The 21,460-nt window shown below is 38.2% G+C and overlaps 1 protein-coding gene across 3 annotated transcripts in view; it reads left to right on the top strand.

Moving 5' to 3' along the window:
• Nucleotides 1–21,460, top strand: part of NAV2 (neuron navigator 2) — a 245,424-nt gene that overhangs the window by 122,935 nt on the left and 101,029 nt on the right. For all 3 annotated transcript variants that reach the window (XM_068945366.1, XM_068945365.1, XM_068945364.1), the window contains 4 exons: nt 4,880–5,972; nt 8,899–9,011; nt 12,820–12,928; nt 14,590–14,979. In XM_068945366.1, the coding sequence (XP_068801467.1) occupies nt 4,880–5,972; nt 8,899–9,011; nt 12,820–12,928; nt 14,590–14,979 (1,705 nt within the window). The remainder of the gene's footprint in view (nt 1–4,879; nt 5,973–8,898; nt 9,012–12,819; nt 12,929–14,589; nt 14,980–21,460) is intronic.

Below are 21,460 nucleotides of genomic sequence, written 5' to 3'. Positions count from 1 at the left end.
GCTCTTGTTTTGGATTATGGAAAAATTCTGTTTTTTGTTTTTTTTTTTTAGTAGGCTCCTGGCAGAAATACAGACATTTCCATACTTCAGGGGGTTGCTAAGCATGATAAATCACCACTGACAAAGATATAGCTCAGCTAAAAAGCTTTTCTTTGTAGGACTGCTTATTCTTAGTACTTTAAAGGAGAGTTTTCTGGTGAGTGGATGGGAAGGGTCAAGACTCACCAATTATTCTCAACATGGGAAATGATGAAACTGGCACAGTGGTTTCTACAGTTCTGACACTATAATGTCATAAAACAGATCTGCTTTTACTTCCTAAACTAGAATTTGATTGTGGATTTGTTTTTAAATTAGTTATCTAATCTGGGGGCTGGACTAAAGATGTATCTTTTCATGAGAACTTTTTATTTTTCCCATAGCTGTGAAATAAAAAATGACAGCTTATTTGTTTTAAAATGAATAAAAATACTGTTAAGTTCTTGACCTTTCTAAGGAGAAGTAACTGTGAAAACATCCTTTATCTTCGTGCTGCCTTTCATGCTTATAATGATTGTTTTTGAAAGTTTTCATTTATAGCAAATCAGAGTATACTTGCTTAGACTTAACTTGACAAATGATGGGAAATTGCATATATTTTCTCCAGACCTTATTATAATGTAAGCTCTCAAAGACTTCAGTGGAAGATTTAAATCATAAGCTTTTAGACTCTCTTTTTTCATCACAAATGGCTAGGTTTGCAGATGCAGTTAAGGCTTTACAGGAGCAGCTGAAATCAGATTTACCCATGCTACAGTGTGTATTGGCATTGGAAGTAGACCACCAACATCTTTTTAACAGGAACACTGGGAACAAAATAGATTTCAGGCCAACATTTGACTTTGAAAAGAGGAAAGAGATCATTATTTATTGTAGGCTGTAGCTTGGTTTTGAAAACATTTCTTTTATAGCCAGTTTTAGTTAATGCAGATTGCTGAAGAAAGAAAATATCTCCCTCACAAAGGAACACATGGGAAATAATAAGCTTATTAATAGAATGCATGAAACCTGCTCTCCTTTTCATGAAAGAAGAGCCTATACTATGCTGAATAAAACTTTTTCCTTTGCATGCTGATGTATTATACACACATTGGTGTTACTGCTTCATTAGGAAACCTAGCATTTGAATCTACGTTCTGGCAGCAGAACCCCTTTCGTTTACCAAGGGAAGACATTGGTCTTAGGAGTAAAAGAGCGAGCAGACTTTTTTTTGTGAGAAATAAATAGAGAATCTTAAAAGATAAAAGTTTGCTCAAGTTGAAGTCATTTTTCATGAGTGTTTTACTGTCAACCTCTTTTTTTGTATGAACTTTGTATGTTACAAAGTAACAAGGACTCGAGGACTTTGAATTTCCAGTTTCACTGTAGTTGACCTTAGTATAAATCAAAATCCACCATATTTATGTAAGAAAATATCTTCTTTTCTTTCCTGAAGTGTAGCCACTTGACATATATTTATAATTAAGAGTTCCTAAATATTTTTCATTGATATCAGACATGTAGAATCCAACATTTATGGAGATCATTTCTGAAAAATGTTACTTACAAACACTGATGTTCATTTTTTCCGTTTGTTGCAGTCATAATACTGTAGTCCGTACTCTGATTTCTCTGGTGTGTGTAAATCAGGAGTAACTCGCTAAAAGGAATTGCATTATACTCATTCTACACCACTGGCGTGTCTGTGTAGAGGTTGGTGAATGCTATTAAGAAAAAAAGATGCGTTTTGTTCAGTGACCAAACGAAATTAAAAAAAAAAATCTGAAAACATTCTGAGAAGGGAGAAATGGAGAAATTCTTGATTTTTTTTTCTCTTAGAAAGAAATTTTGAGAAATGCTTTTGGATTGAGGGAAAAAAAAAGTGCACTGTTTCCTTTGATCCAAAGAAAACCTTTTCCCCAAAAGTCCAAGGATTAAAGCATTCGCCTAGGCTATTAGGATGAAGTTCACTTCCCAAGTAAACCGACATCTTCCACTCACTTTCAAGAAAACATTTTAATGGTCATATGAAAGGCTGTTTTGGTGTGGACTGCCTTCAGTTTCTGCTTCTATAGTCAAGCTGCAGGTGTTTCAAGTAGAGGAAGACCTCATAGCTAGGTTTTGGAGCAGAATCTGATACTCAGGTAACTCTTTTCTCAGGCGTGGACCTTAGCCTGCAGGTTGCCGCTCAAGTTGGGGCTCTTGAAGTGAGCTCTGAGATCCACTGAATGCAGAATGGTTTTATTTACACAAATACAACTTACTTTGCCTGTATTTTTTTCAAACTTTTGTTTAAGAAGCTTTTTGAAAAGTACACAGATCTCTTACAAATATGTTCAATTGGCTGTGTTCTCAGGCTGAATGCCATCTCACCCCAAACTGGATTTACGCTGTAGGCAGATGATGCATATGTTGTGCTACCTGACTCTGCAAACAGGTCTTCCTCCACTTCTTGCTGCCTTGTATATGTAGAACAATAAGCACTACTTTGCAAATGGCCTCCTTACCATTAGATTTCAGTCTGTCACCCTTATATTTTCCCAGTCCGTTTCCCAGTTACTCCTTATGTTGGTATAATTAATGTATTATGATTAATGTGTTTAATATGATGATAGCATATGATTAATACGTTACACTTCATCCCTAGACCCAACTCTAAACTCATCTCATGTATGTTCATGAATCAAAGGCAGCTCTGCTGATTTATGGGAATGGGTACGCTTTGTGTTAAGATTTGTTTATACTATAAGACCAGAATACATTTGGACTTAGACTTTTCAGTATCTCTAGAAGGATCAAGACCCTCAGATGGGCAGTTACTTGTTGTTTTTCAAGTGTAGCTAAACAAATTAATCCTAAGGGACGTATTTTGGGGAGTTTCAAGTAGCTTTCATTACCTTGCTGGGTGTCTTTTGTTGAATACAGAATGAGACAAAGGCTTGCTTGTTCAGAGTTTACAAAAGGACAACGGGGCAATGTTGCAATTGGGAGTAGATTTTGTTAGGTAGAAGGACTTCTGGAGATCAAAATAATTTTAAAAATAGCAGTGTACTGTAAGAAGCATGCAGGAAAAAGCAATGGTGCACAGCTTTTGAAAGCAGAGGGAGTAACATTTTCAAAGGCTTGTAAAGTGCTTCTGACCTTCCTTCCTTCCTTTCTCCTGCCAGCAGGCAGGTCACTGTGATAGGAGGGGGTCATTGCTTTCCTTCCCGCTGGAGTTGGTGCACCTCCTACACCACCACTTCTTCAGCCCTTCTTAATGCATCAGGTTAACAGGCTGCAGCAGAGCAACTAGAGGACCAGGTGGCATTACTGTTTGGGACATTCGGTGGCTTGATTTTCCTTCTGTACTAGAGTAAAACAGGAGTAGTAAGGCCCTTGAAGTCAGCAGACTATTGCTAACGTGAAAGAAATACACCTCCCTTATGCGCCTGTAAACTGGCGATTGCTTCCTTCCATCTCCACGTGCATAGTTTTCCGTAGGAAAAGGACTAGCAAGACAAGCCAATACAGTTACTGGTTAATACCAGAGTCCTGGAAGTCTTCCAATTTCAGTAATGTTTTTTGAAAGTATCATTAATTCCTGCTATCCTACTTAGTACGTAACCATGTAAAATGACTGAGTTTATTATTAAAGAATCTCTAATATTCTTAGAAATCCGATTCTCTGCTAAGTCATGAAGATGTATGTGCTTTAAATCTTTGGTAGATCTGGTTTGGATCAGAGATGAGAGGTTAACAGAGCTGTATCTTCAGTGAGCAGCTGAAAGTGAGGTAAAACAGTCCCTGTGTGGTTGCAGTGGTTCATGATTTACAGGACTGAATTCACAGGGCTGCTCACACTGCTGAAAATGTACGCTCTCAACTGCTGTTGATTTTTAAATTAAAAAAAAGCAGCTTTATACACAGTTTACTTTATTACTAGAGGGCAGGGAAATATAGGTAAGAGCCGTTAATCCCCAGCAGGCTGCTGGGCAGGCGAACAGACGTAGATGACAAAAGTTAATTGGAAACATGAGCAGTTTAACAGAAAACATATTTGTGACAATTGAGAGAGCAACGTCTCCAGAAAGGAAACTTTGCAAAGAGAAACTTCAGAGGAGAAGTGGCCACTGGTAGGTGAGTGCGATTTTTCAAGCTCTCTTTAGGCTCTGAACTAATTTCTTAGGAAGAACAAATAATGTTCAAAGGACAAAATAAACGACGGATTTGCTCTCATTGAGGGGGAGGGCTTACAGTTACTGCCACTAGTTTCTCTTACAGCTGGATTAAGTTATGTGCTAATATATCATTTAGGTTCATTGCATAGGGGCACAATTGGTTTTGTTTGTATATGGATTTTGCTTCTATCTTTGTACATATGAAGATCTGAACGCCCTCCACCCCCAAGTGAAGCAACTTCAGTTTTATTTTTCTTCCTTACTCCTGCATTTTTTATATGTTTGAGGTTTTTCTAAGAATTGAACTTGGACAAAATTTTGCCAAAGCAGAAGGAAGCCTTAGAAAATAGTGCTGTGTTTTCACTAATGAAAGCATATTGTGGACTTAATAAGGGAAAGACTGCAAAACACATTTTTAGTTTGAATTGGAGAAAGATTTTTTTTTCCCTTTTTTTTTTTTTAAACAGCAAGTAAGTAAATTAAAATTACATAGTGGGAGCTTGCTGCTGTTTGTTCTGCTAGGTAGGAGAAAAATAGCTGGGTTTTATTTTGTTTAAGTAATACTGATGTTTAAAGTAGTGATATGTGTGTCTTTTTTAATGTTTTTAGTGTAAAGTTCCTGACCTTTCATTACAGAAAGAAATGTTAGACTAGCTTTAATACCAGATACTACTGTATTTTCTATTTCTTTTTTTTTCCAGAGCCTGCAGACAGTGCAGCTTCCCAGCCCACAGGAATGAATGAAAATGTATCATCTTCAGTTCAAAGCTGCAGCAGTACTGTTGGTTGCAATAACTCATCAGCCATCCCTCAGCCCAGCTCTGCTGTTAAACCTTGGCGAAGCAAATCCCTTAGTGCTAAGCACACAGCTACGTCTTCCATGTTATCTATAAAGCAGCCAGTATCAGAGCCTCCAAAGCCACCTTCAGAAATGGTCAAAACAGCTCCAAATGGTCAAAAATCCATGCTTGAAAAATTAAAACTCTTCAATAGTAAAGGAGGCTCCAAAGCAGGAGGGATGCTTGAGTGTTCGGGGTCTCGGGACAATAGTTGTGAAAAGCTAGAGACGCTTCCCAGCTTCGAGGAAAGTGAAGAAATTGATGCCACAAATCAGAATGTGAACAGTTCCGGACCAATGTCCAGCAGTCCCAAAATTGCGCTCAAGGGAATTGCACAAAGAACTTTTAGCCGGGCACTGACTAATAAGAAAAGTTCTCCAAAGGGTAATGAGAAGGATAAAGAGAAACAGAAAGAGAAGGAAAAGGATAAAAGTAAAGACATTGCAAAAAGAACATCCATCACGGAAAAGCTGGACATAAAAGAGGAGCCAAAAGAAGAACAGACAGCACTAGCAACAACAGAGATGCCAAAAAAGTCCTCAAAGATTGCAAGCTTTATCCCTAAAGGAGGAAAGCTGAATAGTGCCAAGAAGGAGGCCTCTGCCCCTTCGCACAGTGGAATACCAAAACCAGGAATGAAAAACACCACAGGGAAATCCTCAAGTGCCCCAGTTTCTGCAAAAGAAAGTGAGAGAAACCGCAGTGGGAAACCTGGCTCAGGGCTCTCTCATCAGAAGACGCAGCTAGACAGCAGGAATTCCAGTTCCTCTTCAAGTTTAGCCTCTTCAGAAGGAAAAAGTATAGGTCTCAACAGTAGCAACAGCAGCCAAGCTGTCAACGGACCAGTGACTACGACACACAATACAGGAAGCAATACTGTGAGTGTTCAGCTACCTCATCCCCAACAGCAATATAACCACCCGAACACTGCCACAGTAGCTCCATTTATGTACAGGTATGGATACATCTTCAAGCACACTGTTTTGAAAGTGATATTTGTATAGGGTGAGGATTATTTGTTGAGGGTGAAGGAAGAAAGTAATATGGATGCCGCATCATTGAAAGGTTTTGTGCCTTGAGAAAGGACAATTTATACATTCACATAAGAATTCTTGTTAAAGGCAATCAGACTGAGACGTGTAAGAAGTTCTGGTAGACAGAAAGGTGAATAATTGTATCTGACACTACTAACAGCCCACATCAGAATGCTGCCTCCTTGGTGTCTACTGCCTTCTTTGCCTTTTTTCTCATACTGTGTGGTTTAGGTGTGTTTTATACATCATGGTCTTAAAAGTTATAGCAGTACCAGTTTATGACGTGCACACACTCATTCTCCTAAGCGTGGCTAACAGTGGTGAAGCTGCCTCAGGATAAGCAGTGATGGGAAATCTTTTAAAAATAAATAAATTAAAAAAACTATAGGTAAGACAGAACACAAGAGCATGTCTGTTCTTCTGTGCTTGCATCATTTACTCTGAATGAGGTAAGCAGAGGAAAATGCATATGGGGTCACACCTCACCTCCATCTAGTCCAGCATCTTCTGTTTGACAATAGCAGCGGAGGATACCTAGGGAAGAGTAGAAGAAGAGGGAAAACAGTAATGTGTTTCCTGAGGACATACTCCTGAGCTTGACCATGGCTCAATAAATTCTTGAGTCAGGTGGTGGGGTTTTTGTTTTTCACAGCCACCTGCCAATTTCCTTTGATGACCCTTAATTCTGACATAGGGAGAGACTGCAAACAGTTGTTCTCTCTTCATCATCTTCGCATTGCTCATGATTTTATAGACCATTATCATACCCCTCCTTCCCTAAAGGAGTGTACTTTATATAGGCTAAAGTGTCCTAGCCTATTTAGTTACTTCTTGTATAGCTGGTGTTCATATGCTTTGGTCATCTTTGTCACCCTTTTCTATCATTTTTCAGTTTTACTATATGCTTTTTTGCCTTTGACCTGTTAGAAGGTGTAGTGTAAGAGATGGCTGGCCACAGTCCATTTTTTAAAATAAAAATGAATGTAAATGTGATGAACCTGATGCAGGAGGATGCGGAAGGATTGCTCAGGCCTGTGTAGGAATGCGAAATGGGAAGGGTAACCTTTTGTCCTCTGAGCCTTTCAGTGCTGAGCTGCAGGCAAAGGGAGATTATTTCTCCTTGTATGTATGGAATAAAATGTTAGGTTTCCTTCTGGTATACAGTGAATGACATGAAAATGTGCCAGTCGGGAAAAATCAAATTGGCAAAAATCTGTATTAATATTACACGTTCTGGATATCTGTTGTTCTCATGTCCATTTATATCAGCGTTATTGTCACATCTTTGGCTAATGGTGGGTTCTACCAGTACTCGTTTTTAAAAGTTTGTTTTAAGGTGGAAATCACCAATGTAGTTTGTACTGTTTTAATCCATAAGTCAAATAGAAATTTCCAATTGCTTTGTTTATCCCTCACAACGTGCAAACGTGTTCATGACGTGTTGGATTGTTATATGTTTATGACTACCAGTGTCCTGTCAATAGCTAAAGTAAAAAGCACTCTATTTGATGTTGATCTCAAGTAGTTTGAATATAAATAACATCTGGAGTGTAAAAGCAGGTGCAAACCATATATTTTCTGTAATCCAAACACACTGATAAACTCTAGGTAGTATTTTTTTCGACCCTCTATGAAGAACAGTTATATAGCTACCTGTTGGCAACTGGAGGAAAAAGCTGAGAACTTGAAAAGTCTTTACTTTGGAAGAAGTGGAAGAAAAAGGCCAATTGGCATAATCTTGCTGACTTGAAAAGAAAGAGGAAACTCAAATTATGTTAATTCACAAGGCAAATGTGTAGTAGTATTGTAAATTTACTCTTCAGGTGCTTTTTCTTATCTGCAAAATGCACTTGTAGGGGATAGCTGCATATTCTTGGGTTCTCTGAGATTCTGCTCTGTGATCAGGTCTTTGCTGTCTCAGCTACCTCCTCCCCCTGTTATTCGCAGGTATGGTAAATTTCCCAGTGTGGATCTAGGGCTCAAGCACTATTTGCAGGGAAGGGAAGTGACTGCAGAGTGCCAAAGTTAATGGGTTGCAGCAGCAATCTCAGGTTTTCTCTGATATGAATTAAGGTTACTTTAGACTAAACATCTCTGCTGCCTGTAGACTTACTTTTCGTGGAGGGGGTTATGTAAAAAAAGAGAGAAATTTTTCTATTTCATATAGTGTCACCTGAAAGCAAGATTAGTCAAGTGCTTGTCTGCTGTATCCTCTCTTTTATGGAGAGCTCCTGCTTTTGACAGGAAAACATCCGGCTGTTTGTTGATGTGACTCTAAGAGCAAAACATGCAGCAACTTGTAAGATGAAATGAGTCCAGATATCTTAGATCCGAGAAAAGATTCTTATGGACCTTTACTTCATGACAGCCACAATGTCAGACCACAAATTGGAGTTTGAAGTTAATTTTATCCATTCATTTGTTTTAAGATAAAAATGAGTGACAGTGCTAGTTAAGGAAGGAAAATCTGGAGAAGCGTAGCACAGCATCATACATTACCTGCTTTGTGTTTGTGTAATACAGGCTTTATTAGAGAGAATCAGACATGTCACGTTACTGAGAATGAAAATTTAGCTGAAAATCCAAGCTTCTTAGGGGTCTTCTGAAGAGCTGTGAAGCCTACATTTGGCTATGAATTTTTTATTTTTTACAGCTGAGTGCTTGTTTCCATTTCTAGGACATAGTCCAACATGGGACTAATGAATTATGTAAAGTCAGTCTGCCGGTCTGGTCTGTTCTGGAGAAAAAGACAGAGTGGCTGATGGCTGGCACAGTTGTCTAGTTGCTCTAGTTGAGATACTTTTGATGGTGAGTGACTGTGCATCTCTGTTTTGTTTTGCCTTTTAGATCACAGACAGACAACGAAGGGAATGTAACAGCTGAGGCCAGCACGGGAGGGGTCAGCATGGATTCTGCGCTTTACGTCAAAACTGGACAGCCTGGCCTTGAAGACCTCTCAGGTATGTCTGGCAGCATAACTTCCTAAATGGAATCTGGTTAAATAAGAATAGGCTAAAAGTCTGAAACAGGTTGCAAATCAGGAGCTCCATCTTTGTGGGGAATCTAATTTGTATTTATTTGGAGTGCTTTGCTTTCTGTTAGTTAAGATATTTCTTTTGGCTGTTCAGCAATGGAAACTGGCTATTAATATTTTGAATACTGGAGGCTCAAGTTCTACAAAACCCTATGCCCCTCAAATTTCTGAAAATCATTAGAAGTTGTGGGTGTGTAGTGTCTTCTGGGAGATGTACAACAACTTTTAAGATTAAGATATTATGAAGGTCCTAATTAGCCGCAAACACATGATATTAATTTTTTACTTTTAAACTTTGCTTAAGACTTCGTAGGTTATAGAAGAGATTAAATTAATATCCTTGATGTTTTGATTAGTTTGCATGTTTGGAGGAATCTCCGCGTTCGCTCTCATTAATCTGATCAATTTGAGAAGCAGTTTTGCAGCAATAAGAGACCAAAATCCAACTTCAGTTTGCTGTGTCCAGCATACACAAGCCTAAATTGATTGGGATTAGGATATATGTAGTCTAAATTACGAAGTACTTTGCATGTTTATCTAGACTTCCTGCTACTATAAGAAATGTTTGATAATTAACAATAAGTTTTAAGCTTACCCATGATAACAAAGCAATTTTTAGCAAGAGTATTCTAGTAAAGGTATAAAAAGTGTTTTTAAGTCACAATCAAGTATCTCTTCCGCCTTCCCTTCTGATTTTAGCAATGTCTGTGTTTATGCTTATTGGACAGTATTATATTATATTACAGTATATGCCATCAATAGATTGCCTCAATTTTTTTCCATCTAGTTAGTCCTGGCATCCTCCAGTTTAATGTGAGTTTTGAAACTGATTATCCTGCTTGGAAAGTCACACGGCTAGAGGTTTCACAATTGGATTAATTTCATATTTCATTACATATTCTGTCAGTGCCACATTTACACCTGTATATGCATATGCTGATGGCAAAGGCAAGCAGCAGAGTCGTTGGTGAGGAAAAGGGCTGCAGGAATGCATAAATGTGTATACCTGCACATATGATTTACATACAACTGGATTAAATATTAAAAATGGGAATAAAATGCACAAGGAATAAAATCCTTGAATACAATTTTGGGTTCATACTCAAATATGAGAGCCAGTTCAACGTAAGAGACACAGAGCGTCCAGCTTCTTATGCTTTTTCAGTATGACCTCTTAATCATTTGATTGCTTAGCCTAGATGTACTTCAGGCTGTGAACTGGGAAGTGTTTATAGATCACACAAAGTCTTTAGTCTTTAATGACAGATGTTGTGTAAATACAAACTGTTATTTAAGTGGAATATGTAAGTTTGGGATCCAAAAATGCAAGAGAGCATGACAACCTCAGACAATGAAGAGGCAAGAACCAGCTGTGCATAGCCAAACTCCACAGTCGGCAGTAGTCAATAAAGGAGTCTTAGGGGAAGATGAACAAACAAAACAAAACAATTCCTCAACCCAAATAAATAAGAAGAAATAAGTAACAGATTTCTTCTTTCCATATATGGACATAGCAGCTATTGATGCTTTTAATTTAAAAGCACATGTGAAAAAAGAGGGAGAGTCTAGACAGGGAAAATTGGAAGCTGGGTAGTATAATGATACTGCATATTGATGACAAGCTAAATGATTTAATAATTAATTTTTAGTAACACTATTCAATATCTGTCTTTTAAAAACCTTTGTAATTCATATCTGAATGTCATTTAAGTAAAAAATTTGTATCAATATGGGTTTGAGAGTGATCTCACTAGAAATAACTTCAGTTTTACCTCAGCTAAGTCTCTTGTATGTTCTTTTAAGAACTTATCTAGTACTTGCCTTCTTATCTTTGAGAGAAATGATCTGTGAAAGAGCACTCTGACCTTTGTTTGGCTAACGGCATATAAATATTTTATGATCTTTGCTGCAATAATTTGTAGATCCATGAGTGTAGAAAAATGTTTTCTGTCCCAGAGACCCAGTGGCTAAAGCAATCAAGCTTGTTAGGCTGCTCTTTCCGATACAACCAGATCATAATTATTTGATCATTTAGCCTAAGTGAAATGTGTCGTCGTTAGTTTATATCCCAGGGAGTAGAGGCCTGTATGAAAAAAATGTTGTCATGGATACTAACTGAACCATTGATGTTTGTCTCAGTAAGGCCAATGATTGTATAAGCATACAAATCTATCTTCCATTCCCCAGATAGTTCTTTGTGGTCAGGGCTCCATCGCTTTGGTGAGCACCAGTAGAGTAGGAAGTCTATGCTAATGCTGCTTTGCAAGTAGGAGTATGTGACTTGGTTTTTCTGTGCCGTTAATCTAGCGTCTTTCAGAAACATGAAGACTAAAGCAAAGAATGTAGGAAGTCCAACAACAATGGAAAATTAAAGATTAATTTATCTATTCCTTAACACTTATGATTTATGTAATCTGTAGACCGATCTAAACTCCCAGTTGTATGGATCACCAGTATCCTTGCAGCTTAAGAATGCATCACTTGTGCAGAGAAGGCTGTTACAAAGTTTGAAAAGTTTTAGATTTGGTGTAGTAAGTATTTTCTTCAGTCATAAGTTGCAAAGCCTTTAGGATGAAACCATTCCCTCCTGTGTCTGACAGAGGGTTTAGGGTGGCTTTTTGGAGGTTGTCCATTTCAGCATTCAGCTTACAAAGAATATCTTGGCACCACTAGATATGAGAAGTCATTTCTTTTCAACTGCTGAGAAGGTTTGACTATAGGTAAAGTTCAGCTGAGTTATCAACTAAAGCATTTCGTAATTGATTGCTGAGAGCAAGTAAACAAAATAAATTTTGCTGAGGCACTAAGAGGACTTTTTTAAGGTATAGAAAAAACTCTTCTTCTGGAGGTAAAGAACAGGAGGAAGATTTGTTTTAGAACGGACTATTTAAAGAACAAGGTCTCTTTCTGAACCTGAGAAAAAACTTCTTCACTGTGAGGGTGACAGAGCATTGGAACAGGTTGCCCAGAGAGGTGGTGGAGTCTCCTTCGCTGGAGATATTCAAAAGCCGTCTGGATGTGATCCTGGGCAATATGCTCTAGGTGACCTTGCTTGGGCAGGGAGGTTGGACGAGATGATCTCCAGAGGTCCCTTCCAACCTAAACGATTCTGTGATTCTGTAATTCTGTAATGCCAAGGAAAGTAAAAGAAGCCCCTTAACTTTCTGTAATAGCCCACTCAAGTAATGATACCTGTGTTGTGATGTGGACAAGCAAAAACTTTTGCTATTTTACCTAAAATATCACTCAGCATGGAGTACCCAGTCAACAGAATTTACTTTATTAGAAAGCTATTGTTGTAGAATGAGGTCTATTTAAAATGGGAAAAGGAGGTTTGGTTAGAACATAGTATTGGAGAGACTGACCGTGCCACGTCAATGTTTATTGTGTCAATAGGAGATGGAAACGATGGTATTGACAGAGTATATGTTCTAATGAGATTGAAAGTTAACTACGATTTAAACTGGGTTATGTGGGGAAATGACAATACAGAAACATCTCCTGCTACAAAGGAAACCTGTTAAATAAAGTTAACAATACGGAGCTGTTCCCCAGTCTGACTGGGGCAATGACAGGTGCCTGTTCTAGGGGAATGGTATCTGCATCATTATCCATTAGAGTGTCAAATAATGGAAAGTCAGAAAACTGTGTTTGAAACAGATCCAGGCAGAGATAACAGCTCAATTCTGTGCTATTTCCTGCTTATTCTTTCTAATGATTTATTTTTCCTCTAGGAGAGGATCCAGAAACTCGGCGATTACGAACTGTGAAGAACATTGCCGATCTTCGACAGAACTTGGAGGAAACCATGTCCAGTTTACGGGGAACCCAGGTCACTCACAGGTAATAGCATGACTGACTTTATGAAACCATTGAAATAACTGTTCTTACTTCACATCTCTTCGATCTGGCTGGGTTGCATCCTTGAAAAATGATTAACACTCACAGTGGAAGAAACTGATCTTCTGTTTTCTCTTTAAAGCACAGATTTTGAACTGTGTTTGGTGTGTATCAAGATTTATGATGAGTAACTGAAGGTGGCAGATTGTATATAGAAATAAAGTTGGAGAGTAAGCAGTGCTTGTTAAATGCATTAGGTGATGTTTGAATATAGGTTACCGTTTAAAATGTTACTTCATTTTATTCTTGAACAACTTCAGTGCATTATGCCTGTCTCCCCCAATGTGTAATTTTTTGTTTAAACAAGCAGGTGAACTGTGCTTGACCCACTTGATAAAGTGCATAACTTGAATTCCTGACCAGTCTTTGGACAAACAAATTTTTCTAATACTATTGGTTACCCATGTATGTAATTTTTTTAGTAAAGCACTATCTGGAAATCTCTAGCAATATTTAAAAAATGCTCTAAATAAACACAGGCTGTCACTACATTTAAACATTTGGTGACTCAGATCTTTTCAATGTTCAACAGGAAGCTTGGGAGAATATGATGTGTGGCCCCTAATGAGGTTGTGGTCCTACATCAATTCCTAGTGGACTCTGGTCCTAAATGAGTTCATTGGATAAACTTTTTGTGCCTTCGCTTTGTATCCAGAACTGAGCAAGAGCTTGCAAAGATGAACACACAGTGGATCTATTTTTCTTTGAAATTTCAATTAATGTGACAACTCATTATGATTTAATTACTACAATCACAGGATACCTTTTTTTTTTTACAGTGTATACTTACATTATACTGCAAATAGTGCAGTGCTGCTTATATTAATGATTATTCACTGTAAACAAAGGTAAGAGTATGTTAGTTAACTAAGAAAGGAAGAGAGTCCAGTCACTCAGACATGGATAGTGGAAGATTTAATATGCTTGATGCTTGTCCGAAGCTGTATTTAGAGGCTATGACCTGAAATGCTTTTGTAACCAGAGCTCTATATAAATATTACCAAATATTTTGAAATATACTTTTATTTCATGGATATGTAAAATATATTGTGAGAAACAGTTTTACCTTTCTTACTCTTGATTTTATCCTTTCCTTAGTGTAGATATAGCTACCATCTTGATGCTGCACGCATCTCCAGATTATTAGGACTGTTTCATGAATGCAGCCAAAAAAAGAAGAAAAGGTGTCAGAAAAATAGCACTTGGGTTGATGTCCTTTTAGTGAGCTTAATATGCTACTCACTTGCCTAGAAGGGCAAGAACATTTTACAATAGGATTATATGTGATTGAAGGCAAAAAAATTACACTTTTTTACTGTGGATAATCCATTAAAAAGTCTCTGCTTGAATCTGCTCTCGTATATGTTAAACACTTGATGGCCTGGGTGCAAGAGTATCATTATTTAAGAACAGTGTTGGAAGAATGAATCTAACTGTCAGAGCTTTGTAGCAGGTAAATTCTGTCAGTGTTGTTACTTACATTTTGTAACCTGAGTGTTCAGAACGTAAGGGTATTAGAACTCATGAAGTGACATCACCTGAAATCTGATGGTGTTCTGTATGATATCAGTATACATTTAGTAAAGAGCATTTATTTATTTTAGCACACTGGAAACTACATTTGACACCAATGTCACTACCGAAATAAGCGGTCGCAGCATTCTCAGCTTGACGGGAAGGCCAACACCTTTATCGTGGAGACTGGGACAGTCCAGCCCCCGCCTTCAAGCAGGTGATGCTCCATCAATGGGAAACGGGTATCCCCCAAGAGGGAATGCCAGCCGCTTCATTAATGCTGAGTCAGGACGTTATATGTATTCAGCACCTTTGCGGAGACAACTAGCATCCCGCAGTAGTAATGTCTGCCACGTGGACATCTCTGACAAGGGAAGTGATGAAATAGATATGGAAGGCATCACCCTGGATGCCACCGGCTACATGAGTGATGGAGATGTGCTGGGCAAGAATATCAGAACTGATGATATCACGAGCGGGTAAGCACCTTTAGTTTTGTTCTTAAGTACCACACTTCCTGGAATTCTATAATTTTTGCATTGCTTTAAATGAGGCAGCATTCATCTTGACTGTTAAAAAAAATAAAGTTATTAAATCCATTTTAATAAGAACTTGGAGGGACAGCTCATGGTTAACTTACTCAATGGAATTTAAGCCTGTGGTTTAAGCTTACGGATAGGTTAAAAAAATGTTCCTAGATAGGAACACTACTCATGCATATGATTAAAAGTTTTCTTGATTCAGGGTCATGGTGGAAAGTCAAGCACGTACTGCAGCATTCATTTATTCCCACAAGATGGAGAGAGTGAGGCATTTTCTGTACTGTTACTGAACCCTCTTACTATCTGAACTTTTAGGAGAAAGTTCACTGAAAGGAAATGAGTTTGCACTGCAGTGTATAGGGTGAAATAGTTGCACATGCAAAATATAGTCTAAAGAACAAGTTAATGTGCAAAAATACGAACTGATAGACAATTATTAAGAAGGTTTTACATCAACATTTTGCTTTTGCCTTGACTGGAAAAAGCATTTGTTCTTTGCTCCAGTATGTCAGTGCTCATTTCCTTCCAGAAAGCATAGTCATTTTTCTTTGCTCAAATATATCAGTCTTAGACTGATATTAAAAATGATTACTGAGCTGAAAATGACATATTTATCTCTTTACTTATTTATTTTTATAACAGCCTTTTAGCCTATTTGACTACCTTACATCCTTTACTTTTCCACAATGTTTATAGTAGTGTTTGTTGTACCATTGGCTTAGCTGGGATATTTAGTGTCTGTTCTTGAAGCAGAAAGCTGGAATCCAGCTGCTGCTTTGCCAGTAATTTAACCGGGAAGCAATCTGGAAACCACTGTTCATGCTGTCCTTTCTCAGTAGATGGATGTTTTCACTCTCTCTTGAAAAGTTGGACTTTATTTAGATTTCCTTCTTTGGGGAGCATATAGTAAAGAAACCAATGCAAAAAAAAAAAGTAAAATTCTACTTCACATGAAAGCACCTTTAGCTTTTACTACATTAGTAATGCATCATATCACTAAAATTGCCTGTGCTTTTGCAAAATAAATCAGCTTATATCTGAGTCTTGTCATGTTTGTTGTAGTAACAGTTATTGCTTTTCCTCAGGACTATGGCCTTCACTCAAACTTGCATGTGTAATATTGGTCTAGAAGTGAGGAAAAATAAATTCTGAGTAGTGCCATGGTTTCCGTAGAGTGCCTGTAGTAAAAACTAAGCAGTGTCCCTGGCAGAACTGTCATTTCCAGCTTCTGTTGTTCGTACCCTAGAGGAGCCCCAGGCCTTGCAGATTCAGTGAAGACTGAACTTTAGTCAGTGGATAACATTCAGCTTCCACATTGAGAAAAAGGAAATAATAATAAAGCTGTTAAGTTCATGAATGATGTTTCCAGAGAAATCTGTGGCTTCATCTCCATGTATCATTTCCTATTCTGTGACTGTCATCCTGTAGAGTATAAAACGGAAGTCTCCAGAGTCCAAAAATACAAGTCTGGTCTTTAGATTCTAGATCTAAGGGACTCATAAAGTAACACATGTTTTTGCTGGTTGATACCTCTGTCACTAAAAGTGTATCAAAGCAGTGAGTTAAAAACCAACAGTTGGTGAATATAACATTTAGCAGAACAGTCATATGCTCCACTACAGCTCACCCCTAATCTTGATCATTACAACATTTTTAACGAGAGGTAGAGTATGAGACAGAGTACTTGGCTCTTATTTCCCATTAGTCTTTAAACAGGAGAGATAATTTTCAGTTTTTACTCATGTAGTCAGCCATAGATTGGTAAAAGTGGTATCAATGGATTGGTAAGAGAGGTATCAGTTTAAAATTGTTATGACAAGAACAGTTGTTGTGTGTATAAATGTTGTTCTCTTCCGTGTCTGTTGCCTTTATTTAGCAAAATAGGCTTTTGTAGCTAACGTGGGTTGTTTTATTGATTTATATATCATTATTTTAACCATTGGCCAGGTTTCAAGGGCAGAATCTGTATTACAGGTCAATCCATAGTCAGAAAGACCCAGTTTAATTCTCAGATTATTAACGGAGTTCGAATTTTGGTAGTTTGGAGGGCTTATCCTTCTGTATTTGTGTACATTTGAAGGGAACTTTCCTAAAAGCAGCCTCACAATGCTGGGTCTAAATAGTCTATGGAGACTAACCGTAAGTGCAGATTCCATTGGAAGGGAGTCCTTAGTACTGAGCTGAAATAACAACACTGGCTATAATCCCACTATGAATTGAGAGATTTAAACCTTCTGTCTAAGAAATGAGGGTGTTACCTTTGGTGAATCTCACAGACACCTAATAATGCTGAATTGTCATCTTCAGTATAGCCAGATGTTTTGGTTTGGTAGCCTCCATATCCTGAGTTATCTTCCCCAATGTCAGTTCATGCTCAGTAGTAGAAAGTAGAATAGCATTGCCTCCCTGTGGGAGAGGGATAATATACTACTTGGAAATTAGAGAGGTTGCTTGTAAAGAAAGTGTCAGCGTTAACTTGCTGCAGAATGAATCTCTAAGATCAGCTTTAGGATGAACAGGCCCAATATTTTCATAAGCTGAATGCGGAAAACAGCACAAGAGGGCATTTATAACATGAATAGTTCCTTATTAGCTGGTGTATGTTTCACTTTTTCATTTTCAAAATGGCTACAATGCTGTAGTCTGCAAACTGTGGATCTGTGTTTTTATTGGCAAACTGATAGGGAAGGAAGCCAAAATGTTTGTTACAGCTAAAATAAATCCAATAGCCAAGATAAGCTATTTTAGCCCTATGTTTCTGATGCTTTCTCTGAAATGTACTGGGTCATGGGAAGTATCATTTGGCCTCCCTTTCTAAGTCTGCTCAAGCATAGCTCCGGCAGAAATTAGGATTGATTTCATAGGGTTAGAAAGAATATCTTTTCCAAACAAGCAGAAAATATCTGTTAAACTAAGAAAGTCTTCAGGTGTGGATCAAAGGGAAGAACTGCTCTTAATACGGAAGCTCAAATGTCGACAGAATGACAAAGCAACAGCACTAGGATTTGTCCAAGGAGGGAAGTATGCAAGGAAGATCCCAGGATGTTGTGTTCTGCCATTTACCTCGTCCCACAGCTGGGTGACCTTGGGGCTTTATAGGCCTTGTCAGAAAGTGACAACTCAAAATCTAGAATCATTTCACCTGTCCACTTCAAAGAGTTAAGCAGTCATTCCAGATGAGGAGGTTAGCTCATTACTTTTTTGGATTTGTTCAGAAGGTTTTGTCTACTTAAGTCTCCCTTTAGCTTCTAACTTTCATGTTCTTTCCGTACTCTTCTTTTGCCCCTTCTTTTCTCTCTAATGAGATGTAGAGTTAATTTCCCTTTTGTCTTTCCTTGGAATGGAAAAACAGAGCTGTTGGTCAAAAAGGCCCTTTAAAATTCTTTTCCTTTGATTTGATTAACCCTCTGACCCTGTTTTCGTTACCCTTGTGCAACTTTCTATGCAGAGTTAACAGAGTGGGTATGTTGATTAGTGTTGGTCACAGATTTTCTCAGGAAATGGTTTTTGGTCTGCAAACACCATTAGTCAAAACAATTTCTTGCAGAAATGTATCTGTTCCAGCCACCTTCCAACAAACTGTAATAAAACTCTTCCAGCACTGACCTCCTACAGGTGAAGCTGCTGTTAGGGGTGAGAGAACATTTTGGCCCACGCTTTGTACCATTTGGTTAGTCTCCCAATTTGCTTGATGCTGTAGGGCTGATACATTCCCATTCCATATCCCTATTGCCACAACCTCTTAATGCGTGTGTGTGCATAATCATCATGGGATTCTGATTTCTTCTTGCTTATTCAAGCCTTTATGCTCCATGGGGATTTTTTCTCAAGCGCTGTGAATTCTGAACTTAGATGAAGGGAAATTAGAGGGAAGAGCAGGCCACTCTGGGATGGGAAATCAGGCTTTATGACCTGCTGCTGCTCTGGTCAAACCACCACATAAGGGAATTGTGCTCTAGTGAGAAATCACCTTTGGGATTCAGAGGTCTGTGTACCCTGCAGCTACGTCGCGCAAAACCATTGTTGAAGCGGAGTTCTGTTGTAGGCTGAATTTTAATGGTTATGCGTATTAGAAAGCAAATAAGAGTACAATATGAAGAGCTGAAGTTGAGGATTGATTTCACTGAATGTTGAATAATATAATCAATATTTATAGGATTCCTGTGCTTCAGTTGCTTGAGTTTGCACTATTTATCGGTCAGACAGCGATACATCTTTTACAGAAGTCATGCTCATGTGTGGCATATCAGGCCTTCATTTGGGTTAAGGTTTTATAGAAAGAAAAGGACTATGCATCTTGCTGCTAATGAAAAATTGTTCTTGATAACAGTAGTTAAGAGTCGCTGTTTCCCTCTAAGCGCTCTGCAACAGAAATGGTTGCTGCTCCAGGTAATGTGTGGCTAACTAGAAGTCAAGAGTGATAATCATGGTATGAATAAGAACCTTTTCAGCCTGTACATTGACTGAATGTTAGCTATAGTCTTTACTGAATTATTTTTTGTCATGGTGACTACCTCAATATTTTTTCAGTATGCTTTGAGTTACAGTGCGTTAGTCATTTTATTGGGCATTGCATTTTAAGTGGTGTGCCTTTGGTGAGTGATAAGATTTCATCCAAGTACAAATAATGGGTGAAGCTGCATATGCATTCCTTATATGGCTATAACCATATAAGTTATATATATAACCACATCAACATGACTAAGAATCATTAGGGGCTGTTTATTTTAACTTTTTCTCCCTGTGAGCTGTAGTGTTTATTTGAACTGTGCTATGTCTGGGCTGGAACTGGCTTCTTGCATTTTGATCCTTTTGCCATTGTAGAGTGGTAGCTCTAAGCGGTAAATAGACAGTTAGCACAAATAATAATAAAGAAGGTAGCCAAGCAAACTCAAAATGTTGACCTTCATGAGATGGTATTAGGATACCTTGATTTCCGACTTTTTAGTAAACTATGCTGAAGCTAGTTCAGAACGAGCTTTTGGATTTAGAGAGCTGACGTCCTAGTATTGTGAGAAAGAAAAGAAAAAATTAGGGCAGTGTTTAAATATACAGTAAACCATATCCCAAGAACTGTACTTTAAAAAAATCTTTATAAGGGACATGACTAGAATATTATACTGGCATTTTCAATATTATTAATGTTGTATAATATTTTTTAAATAATCTTAAATATTGCACTCAATTCAAGAATTGTTCCAGTTTCAGCTCCATCTCTTGCCTATAACAGCGTTTAATTGTTTGTCATAAACAGTATCTCAGATAATGCGCTATTATAAAACTTTTCTTGCTATTTAGAGTTCAAAACAGTAAGGCGTCATAGATCTGTAAGTCATAAACATATCCTTAGAGATCGGTTGGGACTGTGCATTTTAATCATTTCACCTCATACAATTTAGTAACTTGGTTGGAAAGCCAAACCCAGTATTTACAGCAATTAGGAGTGGGAACGTTTAACTGGTGACATTCAGATATTCCCTTATATTCTTCCCCCAAATTGCTGTACAGTCAACTGTACAGTGCTTGGGTCGTGTAAGGTCATATAGGCTATCCATCAATAAGTCTAACTCACCATTTGTTTCATGTGGTGTTTGATGTTTCCTTGTACATGCAGGCTTAACATTAATGGCTACCAAAGTATCCAGCTACAGTGATTATCTCGCTTTATGTGTTTGCTTCTATAATAAACACCACAGTAGTGTTTGAACTGCTGCTTTAGTGCCAACAGGTTTTTAAAATTTGAGCAGAAGGACTATTTCTAAAGGACAAAATGTGGTCCGACTCTGGGGCTAGCCAGTAGAGGGAGATGCAATCATATGCACTCTGCCAGTGTGAATTATCTGCGCAGAAGGATTCGGCTCGATTGAGTCGAACTGCAGTGTGGAGTAGCTGTCGGCACTCCCGATTCCCTTCTAAGAATCTATTAAGAAGCAGCATTCCTGCATTGTTTTCCTTTGGTCAAAAGGAGCTCCTCTAGCTAACAAAATTAAAGGGGATGATAGGAAATGGATCACTTGATTTATTTCTATGATTTTCATTGAAATAGATCATGAGAAGGATTTAGGCATCTAAATCAAAACTGGCATATGCAAAACCCTATTCAACAGCTGCCCAATTGAGGTGTAACTTCAACTTGCGGCAATCTGTGCGCTGTGTGTGTGATCATTGCCACACCTGAAGTAATGATTTTCCACCCATGTTTCACTAGGATCCACAGTGATAGTTATGCACGTGAAGGGTCTGACCTCTTGCGTGTTTTCCGGTCTCGGCAGCCTCATTCAAACTCAGGGCAAACTCAGGGTTTGGGCCCTCACATCATGCAATTAAGACTGCTTTCTTTTTAAAAGGGGGCTGCAGGAGGAAGCAGTCACTGCTGCACGAGGCACTCAAGTGGAAGCAAAATGCTACAGTTTCTGGC

Source organism: Struthio camelus, chromosome 5 (genome assembly GCF_040807025.1).
Source record: "Struthio camelus isolate bStrCam1 chromosome 5, bStrCam1.hap1, whole genome shotgun sequence".
NCBI classification, from domain to species: Eukaryota; Metazoa; Chordata; class Aves; order Struthioniformes; family Struthionidae; genus Struthio; species Struthio camelus.
The sequence above is the reverse complement of the archived record's forward strand: the minus strand, read 5'-3'. Positions and strand labels throughout refer to the sequence as shown.